The 12,311-nt window shown below is 38.4% G+C and overlaps 1 protein-coding gene across 2 annotated transcripts in view; it reads right to left on the bottom strand.

Annotated features, from left to right (window-relative positions):
- Positions 1 to 12,311, bottom strand: part of col27a1b (collagen, type XXVII, alpha 1b) — a 68,928-nt gene that overhangs the window by 37,925 nt on the left and 18,692 nt on the right. For both annotated transcript variants that reach the window (XM_044330107.1, XM_044330115.1), the window contains exons 6-8: positions 9,801 to 9,854; positions 7,865 to 7,918; positions 909 to 953 (exon numbers count right to left, since the gene is read on the bottom strand). In XM_044330107.1, the coding sequence (XP_044186042.1) occupies positions 909 to 953; positions 7,865 to 7,918; positions 9,801 to 9,854 (153 nt within the window). The remainder of the gene's footprint in view (positions 1 to 908; positions 954 to 7,864; positions 7,919 to 9,800; positions 9,855 to 12,311) is intronic.

Below are 12,311 nucleotides of genomic sequence, written 5' to 3'. Positions count from 1 at the left end.
CAATACGCTATCTGAGTCATTTTTCTACAGAAAAGACTGCATCGTCTCTAGAGAGAGCTGGAGGAGACAGGAAAAGTTTTTTTTTCCCTCATTGTGACACAGCACATTCTTCCCAGAGATAGTGCACAGGATTTGGACTCAGGAAGGAGGGAGCAGAGGAGGAATGACCTAGGGTGTCCAAACTATTTAGCCCACTTGTATGTCTGCCAAAAATCTCTCCCTCTGTTTTCCCGCCAAGATTCCTGAACAACTAATGTCTTATGTCTCTTCTCCTTTTGACTGTAATCCCCCTGCACCATCCCCACCCTTCTTTTTTAACGTCCCGATGCTCTGTGTTAATATTTTCTCTCTACCATTCCCTCCCTTTCTCCTGTTTTGTAACTATAAATGGAAAGACATGCTGAGGTCTTGTGGGAACTGTCTCTGCAGAGTCTTGGCTCTTTTATTCGATAAGTAAACATACGTTGACATACAGCTAACACACAAGTGCAGCCAGCGGTGTATTTAGTCAGCATGACAACACTTCAAAGAGACAGAGGAGGGACTGTGTCGGAAAAGTCACATTTTAGTTGTTTACAGATGCCACTCCTTCTGTTCAGAAAATCTTCGTTGGAAACCTCATGATTGTTTTGAAGACACTGTTGATCAAATTTTAAGGCATGGGGAAATGATGCATCTCACCTTAGAGTTTACTTCAATTTCAAAAGAGCAGAATTTGCTAGAATTGCATTCCAGCACGTTCACAATCATTCTGACTGACCTAAGGGGGGGCGCCACATTGCAGACACTGCAATTTCTCATGTGTTGTTTACTGAGTTTCATAGCAACTGGTCAGGGATATCAAGAGAGAAATTCTACAAACTGCATGTTAGCCATGAGAGAAAATACAAGAGATATAAAGTACTCACAGGTTCACCTGGAAGACCAGAGGGACCAGGATGACCTTTTTGTCCCTGTTGATAGACAAACAATGAGTTAGAATATTGCATAAACCACAATAAACCTAAGTGAAAATACTCCTATTAACATTCTGATCACAAAGCCACAGGGAAGTAGGATGTTAATGATGCGCTTCAGAGAAAGATAATGTAGGTCTTTGGTGGAAAATTTTAAAGTCAGCGGTCACATTTAATCAAATTTCTGTTGTTAGAGAGTTTATCACCTTGTGTTCAAGAGCATCTCAGTCAACACCACAGGGGCTAAAATTATGTTCAAGGATTTTCCAATTGCCTTAGAGAGGACCTCACTTTGTTTCCTTATAAAGAGTTCAATAAAACAGCTTAACAAAGACCTGGAAGGTTTTGTTTCAAAGGGTCCACAGCAAAGACAGTCTAATAGCTGTGAAACTAATAGAGCACTTAGCAGCATTACTGGCTGGTTAACCCTGGATAGACACTTCTTTAGGATTTCGACACTAGAACAATGCAGTTTTTATTTGCTGTTGCAGCACAGAGTTTGTCTAATCATTGCCACAATGACACTCTGACAAAACAATATGGTGTTAATTAAACCAATAAACCAATTAGACAGTGACAAGTGAAACCCAAAAGAGTAATTAATGGTCACCTTCACGCTTAGTAGTAATGAGCGTGCCAGCTGGTTACAAATGTATTCATCTTTTCGCAATCAAGGCCCACAGTAAGACCTAGTGTAAATAGAGTCACATGAAGACATCTCTCTGTCTCCTCAAGTGTGAAGTCATTAGCCACCAGCTGTGCTGGCCTGTCGGCAGCAGAACAAGTAAACCACAGGCTGCTAGAGGCTGATGTAAAAAAAAAAAAAAATTATCGGTAAACACAAACAAAAGTCACCATCAAGAGACTCATACCAAGCACTCTTAAGCCTCCAGCCAGAGTGTATGTAAGCCTACATCATTAAAATCTCCTTCTGCAAGTGTCCTGTGAGACATTGGGTAATACTGACGTAAAGCAGGGCACGACTTTAAAGGCTACCTCACTGAGGTTATGTAGACCTCCGTGACAGTGATGAGAAATGGGGAAATTACTACATTTAAGGGATTTTTATCAAGAAATAATAAATTCAATACTTTTGGATTAGCCTCTTTTGTGCTGAAAAATGGTATATTAAGATTTTACCATTTTTATAACCAGGAACAACCTTTTTGTATTTACAGGATGCTAACATCTCTGAAACATAATTAGAAAGCAGTGTGACTCTAGAGAATTTTAATAAAACTATTAAATATGCACCAGATTTCACTTTAAATTTCCCTTAAATAAAGAGTTTCACGCTTTACGAAATTTGTTTTTCTTCTTTCTTGCCGAGAGTTAGAGGAGATTGATACCACTCTCATGTCTGTTAAATATGAAGCTATTGCCAGGAGAAGGCTAGCTTAGCTTTGCATTACGGCTGGAAACAGGAGGAATCAACTAGCCTGGCTTTGTCCCAAAGTAACAAGGCACCTCGAAGTCTCACCAATTAACATGTTACTTCTCCTTTTGTTTAATCCAGATAGAAACCAAAGTGTAACAAAAAACAAGTTGTGGTTTTACAGGAGGTTATGTGCTGATCTATTTCCTGTTTCCAGTCTTTAGGCACAGCTAGGCTAACTGGCTGCTGGCTGTAGCTTCATATTTGGCATACAGACGAGAGTGGCATCAATCTTTTCATCTAACTCTTAGCAAGAAAGAGAAAAAGTATATTTTCCAAAATGTCAAACCACTTTTTTAACCTCTTAAAAACATTTTCCTCTTAACCATAGCTTTTAAGTTAGGAAAAAAAATCTTTCCAAACTCTTATAAAATCACATAACATATTTAGTCTGATTTCTACATATCATTGAGGCCATATGACGCTTACTATGAATAAAATATTAAAACCAAAGACACTTTGCTTTTTAAATGGGAATACACTATCGTAGACGGGTCTCATGAATAATTTAGCACATATTTTGCTGTAATGGAGCCTGACATGTTTGGTATCTTTGGAAAGTTTGGAGTCTTGATTAGAATTTAAAATGGAGTTTAATGTGTTTGAAAAACATTTGGTCACACAATATAAGTTGATACTGATCGACTTATCGCTGGGTCAGACCGGGTTGAGAGGCTGAGGCAGAGTGAAACTGACATGCTTGAACTGTTAAGTAAAATCACACTGGCAGACTGACGTCGTTCAAGGGGCCAATATAGGTCCAGTGTATCATCTGAACTCAGAAAAGTACCTTATTAACATGCCAGAAACAGTTCAGCTAATGTAAACGAAAATATATCACAACTGTCCCACAGCTACAACCTGATCAACTGTGACTCAAGTGTGTGATGTCATCACGATGTGAGATCAATCCTTAAACCACCAGAAGGAAGCTTAGTCCACAGAAATACTGTATGTAGTCAAGATGAAAAACACTCATGACTTGATCTTTTGCAAATGATCAGCGCTTGATCCTGAGTCCAATAAAAAGTCCTCACGAAGAAAGAAAGTAATAAACACACACTTTTTTTAAGATTCAAATTTTCTGTCAAATCTCCTGCAGCTTTTGGACACAGAGTGAAGCCAGATGCTGGTCCATTGGCCAAAGTAATTCTATCAGACTGGCATATTCTGGTTCTGTCAAACTCTTGATTATTTGTCTATTTATCGGCAGACGGGCAGCAATGTGCTTCGAATTGGAAATATCTTACAGGATTTTAGGGAATAGATGAGTCTCCTGTAGGAGCCAAAGCACTGCAGCCACAAAAGGACAAAAGAATGTGCCTGGGTCTTCCAGTAAGGCCAATACAGCTGAGTACAGTAAAAGTGTGGAGGTCTGTCGCTTCAGTGTGCGCATGTGTATCTGTGTGTGTGCACTCGTAACAGTTGGGCAGCTTTTCTGTTCTGTAAATATATTGTGTGACACAAAGATGGCAAAAGATCATGTTCTCCATTAGTTCCCCCTCTCTATGAAGAACAAACAGTTTTAATTAGTGTAACTGACACCAGATCAACCCTGCAGCCAACAGCAGCAGCAACAGTGTCTCCCTTCCTTACAGAATAAGTAACAGACTTCACTTGGCAGACACAAAATACGTTGTTCTTTCCATAGATTTCTATTTTTTTCATTATAATGCAAATACTTATTCCCACCTGGCAAGGCTCACACTTCTTTCTTGGACAAATCAGACTCAGCAAATAAAGGTATGAGAATGATATTATACAACCCTGAGGAGCAGGAAGGAAAAATCTTGAGGGCTGCACAGCTAATAAAAAGTTGAGCGCTATTCCAGTGTGCCATGATCAGAGCTGGCTGAGTAAAAAGCACACTGGTCCAGAGTTGGTAATACTCTCCAGAGTGTGTCAGTTTCAAACACACATACACAAGTCCCTTCTTACTTTACAGTGCAGACCGCTGACTGACTCCCAGGCAACCTTCCCATTACATCTTTACACATTTCCCACAGTGAGAAAGGCTTTCTCTGGCAGCCAGCCAGGGAGTGAGCACAAAACTCAGCAAAAAGTGTCCATAAAGCCGCGGCAGGTCTAAGTTTTACTGGCTGGTTTGACAACAGCAGACAAGAGAATGAACCTCAAACTTTTTCTCTGACAGATGATGGAATTTCAGTGTAATTTGAATAAAAAAGTGCCATGTAAGGAGCTTTGGCTTCCTGTGCCGGAATATGATATAAAAAAAAAAAAATTGTCTGAGTGAGTTCAGCACAGCTGCATGCAATGAGGTGTTTGGTGGCCTTCAGCTGAGCCAAGCTGATTGCCTTGCTTTTATTAGCTGGATACAAACTGCATTTTAATACTTTGTATGGCTGTCAGCAGTTACTTGTGGGGACGTGAGTGTCTATCACACACACTTGATCAAGGGGTCCAGAGCCCCACCTGAACTGATCATTCAGAACAAGAAAAGGGGATCTGTTACAACCACTTAACCTCTGCCAGGATGCCGGTCCACGCCCAGCAAAGATCTACAATTACCATAAATCAGTAGGAAGAATATCAGCTTTTTCCCATGACTCCACGTTCCATGACTCACAAGGCAAGAAAGAGGTCTTCCTTTTTTTGAGCTGGAGTCCTCCCCACTACTACACTGAATGGAGGAACCTTGAGTGCACCAGATGGTTTTTCACAGTCAGCGCTGTCCGATTGCATAACAGTGTTGCAGCTCCCGCCAAGGAGTTATTGCACTCATACAATTGTGCCTTAAATGAGGACAGGCGTGTGTGTGTGAGAGAGAGAAAGTTGCTTACAAAAGGTTTTCTCAGTGTGTGACAGTGGTTTTCTAATGAGCATTCTTCAAGCATGCAAATACTGACCTTGCTGTGACATTTTACTGTACTGATGCACAGTTTTTGTGTCTTTCCATCTTCACAACAGTATAATTCTCACAGCAAACCACAAAAGGAGTAGTGTTATGATAAACTGTTGAGTCCTCCACAGCTTTTTTATGAGTTTGTTTTTCTAAACAGATGCTGAAACAACACTCAGACTGTCAGGTACTGTAACTGAGCAGGGATCCTCTTTGCAAACTTTCTGCTCTTTACTTTTCATTTTATCCATAATGAAAACAATCTGTAAAATGTGATTCAATTTAAATGTATCTGAACACCATATTAATACAATTCCTCATTTAAATCTTAAGAGACTCCCTGCTACTAAGTAAGTAGTGTGGGCCCTCCTGCTTGAAAAAACCATAACCCTAAGTTAATTTCACACATTTGGCCTTCAGTGGCGAATTGTTGAGTCCCACAACAGTTTAAGTGCTGTTTCCAAGGTTTTTCACCCTTGGCATCAAGATGAATCTGGTGAATTTGCTGAATCTGGGAAAATTTTGGCAAACAAATTAACTGCACATTGTCACCCACTCCAGTGGTAAGAGTTAACGGACATACTATTCTAACTGTAGCAAAGATGGTAGAGTTTATGTGGAAGGCTTAATGGAAGCCTCTTGTTTATTGGAATCTGCAACTGATAAAGTCTGCTTGATTCAGCATGATTCTACTAAACATATGCTATTGATTTTAAGGGTGAAACTACAAACATGAAGTGAAACACATCTCTTCCAGTCAACTTGTTCGGTTCTGAGCAGAATTTATTGCTATTCTGAATCAACTAGAAAAGAAAATCCACATTCCATGTTTTAGAGTAGAGTATTTCCAACCACAGCTGACGGATAAGGCTGGAAATATCCTATATTTTTCATGAACAAATCCCAAAAAAAGACCAAAACAAAAAATGAATTCATCCTGCTAACAAGTATTTCCTGTTTAGCCAAAGCCAAATACAGTTTATTCCTAGAGCTCCATTGTTGTCCAAAAACTTTTGAAAACACATTGAGTCACACTGTTACACTGAATGACAAGTTCCGTCATGACCACGAGCGTGGGCACAGTAGTTTGTTTTGAGTCAATCACATATTACAGTGCTTCGCTAGCTTGGTGTGCTACATATCACAACCTCTGACTTTGTATTACATTGTAAATTTCCCAAAAAACTTAATTACAAAGTCAAGAGGTTGTGATATGAAGCTAAACAAGCTAGCGAACCTCTGTATACACAACCCCGCAGTGATATCTTCTTTACAAGGAACTACTCTCCAGAAAATGAAAATGTGATCTTTGTTATTAGTCTTTGGAGCCATTTCTAAACAAACTACAGCAATCACACTCTTTGTGGCAAAGGAACATGTAACCTGGTGTTCACTTACATGTTTTTAATAGTTTTTGAACATCGGAGGTTTACAGCACAGAGGAAGACAATATTTCAGGCTTTTGATAGACACACAATACTTGTAAGTGATGAGTTCATTGTCGGTTTGGCTCTGCATGAGATTTGTTGACTCCACACTACCACCAGCCTTATCCTTTAATGGTACCAGGTTCTATGTTTTATGGTACTCAATTATACAGATGAATAAATTAGTAATAAAGTACCAGTCAAAAGTTTATACACACTTTCTCATGAATGGGAAGGTGTGTCGAAACTTTTGACTGGTACTGCATATTGATTAAAAGTATTGCAGTCACCAGATTTAAACATGCAGAATATGTGCAAAAAGTAACAAATGCAAACATATCTTCTTTAAAAAAAACATTATGCAAAAACACTATCATTCAGTTATTTAGTACTATGTTATTTGCACACTATGCATAGTGGGAAATCCAGCAGGATATGGCCCACTTAAGATGTGTAATTACTGCAAGCAGGATAACAGGCTTTGGGAAAAAGGCCAAGGCTAAAATATACAAGGCCACAAAGAAAACGCTCTACTGCTAAACATCACTCTCTGTCAGGATAACATGCACAGCGGTATGTAAAGCAGTCAAATAATGCAGATGAATAATCCCATGCAGGACCATATTACAGAATTAATCCACATTCAAAATTTGTCCTAGTTTTAGAGAGGAACTGCTCTCCAGAGAGTGAATGACATGACATTAATTTGGAGGAAGCATTCAAGATATGAGCTTCACCCTGTAAACTTGAGCTTTATTTAACTGCCATCATCATTTCAGAGGCCAATGATACTGATGATGTAACAGCACCGATATTCAAACCTTAAGTATTTCAACACACAGGGGAGCCAGAACACAGGTGTGCTCCTTGACGCCTGCATTGAGTTAGGCTGCTTTCCAAACAAGAGCTCAGACATCCATGTTTGGCTGGGACTTCCAACCACTCCAACCTCACAGACTCCTCTCTCAAAGGCAGTTCAGTGGTCCAGGGTTGAGTGTGTACGTTTGATTTACTGAACCTCATTATACAGAGCTCCACTCATTCAGTCACTCATTCATTCTGTGTCAGATTTAGGACTGAAAACATTTTGTGAAGGTAAAGGGACAGATATCAGTTACATCCTCATAGTTTTACACACAAACAAACACACGGTTTGAATTTGTGAGACCATCATTTGATGGGCTACCTTTCGTCCATCTTGGCCAGGCAGTCCAGGGGGGCCCATGACACCAGGCTCTCCCTAAAAATGACAAATTAGACCAAATTCAGTACATCAACATATCATGACTGTGTCTGCTAATAATCAAGTAGCTCTAAGGAAGGAGTAAACACATTTTATTAAAAGGATAAACCCTTTGAGATCTCATTCATGAGTGTTTTTAACATAAATACGCAGAAAATACAGTACATAAAGCAAAACACAAATACACTCACACATACACAGACAAAAGTTCTGAGGCCTAGTCACTCCCACACCCACTGATTCCCCCAAAAATGCAAAAATACATACAGCAAAAAAAAAAAAATTAAATGAGGTAATAGATCTAAGTGGACTGGGCAGGTTGTTCCAATCAGATGGAGCTTTAAATTTAAAGGCACATCGCTCAATTTCTTTCTAGGAACGACGAAAAAAGAATACCCAGTATGCCTTAGACTATAAAATGACCTATATGGAATTTAAAAATGTTTTAGGTAAGAAGAGTAGTTAAAGAAAATGCATTTAAAAATGAATTGCAATCAGTGAAAATGTCTTGTAGATTTAGGTGTTGACCAATTTAGCGACTTATACATAGAACAGTGATGGGTTCTACAAGGACCCCTCAAAACAAATCTACAGAGACTATTATAAACTAATGTGAGAGGACAAAGATTTGTTTCTGAGGTATTCTGATAGACAATATCTGCATAATCTAGTAGTGGTTATATCATCTGTGAAATAATTATTTTACTGACCTGTAGGGTGAAACAGTTCATAGAACAATACTCTCAGACTGCAATTCATTTTCTTTATCACTGAGTCAATATGGGGCTTAAAAGAAAGTTGAGAAGCCAGAGACCCAAATATTTAAATTCCACCACTTTCTCGAGTGGTGTGCTATCTAACATATTAATCGACCAATTATTGATTAAATGCAAAGAATTTGTTCCAGAATTTTGGCCAAACAACATACTATAATACTTCTTATTAAGTAGAAGTGTGTTAAAAGAAACCCATTTTTGAGCAGCATCAAAATCAGCCTGTAATGTACACTGAATTTGTAACATGTCATGCTTGGAAGAATAAATCACAGTATCATCTACATATAATTGAATATGACAATCAGAACAGGTTTGTGGGAGATCATTAACCCTAGAGATAAACCTTGAGGTACACCACCTTCCATGATCTTAAAATCTGACTGACTGCCCTAATAAGAGACACACTGACATCTGTGACCTTAATAAGACCATACATATTGCACCTGTAAGCATATTGTTGTGTGTGGTAAATTTTAAAAGAGCAGTGGTTGTAGAGAAGTTGGGTCTGAAACCAGATTGGTATGGACATAAGATGTGAAAGTCATTAACAAATTGAGATAGTTGATTAAAAATTCAAACACATTTGCTATACTGTTAATAATGGAAATAGGTCTACAGTTATTGAGATCGAAAGGATCACCACCTTTATGCAATGGGGGTAATTGGCACATTTCAAAATTAATGGAATTTCACATATAGATAAAGATAAACTGAATAAGTCAAACAGATGATATGCCAGAATATGAGAGGCAAGTTTGATTAACTTAACTTCCATACCATCTGGACCAGCACCACTATCTGAGCTTAAATCACAAATAACCTGCTGAATATCAATTGGATGGATTTTTCTAAAGGAGAAGGAGCTATCACATTTAGAGTTATTGAATGGAATATTAGAGTAGGGAAAATATGAAAACTGTGAACTGCAGAAAGAGGAAAAAATGCTGGCTGAAGGCATTAGCCATTATAGAAGGATCATTAACAACTTCATTATTAACCCTAACATGAGTAGTAGAGCTTTTGGTGGATTTATTGATTATACTCTTAATTCTGTTCCAAATTTTTTAGGGTTATCAAAATCATTAGTGTGAGTGATGACATACTTTTTGTCCTTTTGGGGCTTGACCAGGGGACAGTCCAGGATCTCCTTTTTGCCCCTAGAACATAAAAACAGAAAACATATTATATCTTATACTTTAGGAGACACTTTTTCCCCAGTAGGCATGAGATGTTTCCTAGTCTGCACTAGCTTTCACTGTATAAGCATTCCACTTCACAAGGCGCAGAGGAGCTGGCTCTTTGGATTTACACTATATAAGAGTAAGGAGCTCATCCTACTCATTGGTGAGACGAGAGGTTGTATTTACATGAGCATGCAGTCCATTTATACCCTCCGGTGATTCGGTTTACACCAAGCCAGCGAGAAGTTATGGGGAGTGACCGTGTACATTCTTCTCCCTTTTCGGGCAGTGGGAGTCCTCTCAGTGCTTTCTGGGTCAGTATTTGATGTCCAATTGCACCAGGGAAAGAGCGGCCCAGTAATCAACGTAATTAGAATGTAAGAGGTCCATGGAGAAATAGATAATTTCCTCGTTTCTGTTTTCTCCATAAAGAAACATGCTTATGGAGAAAACAGTTACAGCACTGTGGTTGTTGAACTGTAGCCCAACAGGCACTGTTATCAGTGCTATTACTCACACATTTCATTAAACATACTGAAGTTTGGTGCAACCCTGCAACACTGCCCTTTGAAGGAGTATGAGGAGCATTTTTTCCCAAACCTCTTAGTGCAAAAGGCAACAGCACTGTTTTATTTGACTGGGTTAATGTTAAAAGAAAGTCAAGAATTCCCATGCACACCTTTATCAACTCATTTAAACCTACAGGTTCGTGTCAGCTACAACTTGGCATTGAAAAGCCTTTGTGGGAATTTTCTCCAGACTGATTTCTTAACAGAGCCAGGAGTGCAGCTACAGCCAAGAGCAACAAACATACATGCACACTGTGTCTTTTTACTTTTTAAAGGTCTTCATCTCAACTACATCATCAAAAGATATTAAGCTCAAAGAGAAGCAAAATTAGGTAATTTCTTTTGAAAACTCAAGACCTTAATAAGCACTTGTACTGTTCAGATTCTATGCCTTCATTCATTTCATTTTTAAGTCTAATGGTAGGCTACTTACAGTAGTAGGTAATTGAACATCATCTTGTCTCAATTTATCATCATTACATCCAGATAAAGTGACATATTTAAAACAAAATTCAGCTAACACACAGTATGTTTTCATCCGGCTCATCATTTTTCCTAAAGCAAAGAACTGTGCCAGACCAGGAAGTCTGCTGTTTGAGGTTTGTGTGCAAGTGGGTCAAGCTGAGCCAGGTCAGGTTTGGTTAGGCTCCAGCTAACACATATGTACACTATAAGAGTTATGGTTTTTCCCTGGTTAAAGCTAGCCAAAGCATGGTATCAATTATGTTTTTTGTAATGTTGAAGATGGGGTGGAAAATGCTGAAATTTGATGCATTCGAATGGATTAGGTATGGACCTGAAATACAAGCAATTTTCCATTTTATTCAAGCAAAGTCTAACATACAGACTCCTTTGTGATATCAGAGTGACATATTATGGAGCTAAGTCACACTCTCTGTTGACAATTCAAATCAGCTGGAACACAGACTGATGTCAAGTATTTGCAAATTAGTGAGTCAGTTAGACTTAAAACTGCTGTTCTCTCCTGAAGGGAAACAAATAGCATTTTAAGAGGCTTGAAAAGTTGTACTGTGAAGCCAAGGGAATCTGACCTCAGACATGCAAACTAAATTAGGTAGCAAAAAAACACTGATTACAAAGACAAACCACAAGGAATACTCGCTCTTTAAATTTGTATTGTGTTTAAATGCCCTTGTTAAATCAATGAGATAAGGACCATTAAAGTAATACATGTGTATGTACTGTATAAGGCTCAGCTGTGTATTTATCTGTTCTTCTATTCATCTATCATGTGCACATCTTCACTGGTTAGAGCTACTTGCATCCCAGAGAGATTCAGATTAGTGTTGTCCCATATCTATTTGGTCCACTTTAAGGATCCAGCAGTGAGTGTGGACAGTATGTTTAAAACTTCTGAAAGAGTCTAGTCACTTGTGTTTCCACAGTCACATACATATCACCTTGGAGATACTGTATATCCAAAATTTAATTATAATATGATCCAGTCTTGAAAAATTAATATGACTGAATGAGAGTGAATATAAATTAAGTCACCTCTTAATGGATCTATCTTTATCTACCTTAAAGGCTCAGTCTGTCATTTTTTCTAAGTGTATTCATATTTTTATGAAGAGTTTAACATAAATATGAAAAATATTTTTGTAATCGTCAACTAATCCTAACTGAAACTTGTCTGCTGTGTTTACACACATTCCTGATGTAAACAAACTACTAAAAGCATCAGAGCATGCAGAGGGATAAGGCTGGTGTTTTTCATATTGTCAACAAATGCAATGAATAAAACAAAACAAACAATGTTTTAGTCCATCTCTCAATATTGTCGGACTTACATCCCCTGTCTGAGACATTCAGTCCCAAGCCCATTGCTTCTTATTTAAGATGT

The sequence above is a fragment of the Thunnus albacares genome, chromosome 2, assembly GCF_914725855.1.
Source record: "Thunnus albacares chromosome 2, fThuAlb1.1, whole genome shotgun sequence".
NCBI classification, from domain to species: domain Eukaryota; kingdom Metazoa; phylum Chordata; class Actinopteri; order Scombriformes; family Scombridae; genus Thunnus; species Thunnus albacares.
The sequence above is the reverse complement of the archived record's forward strand: the minus strand, read 5'-3'. Positions and strand labels throughout refer to the sequence as shown.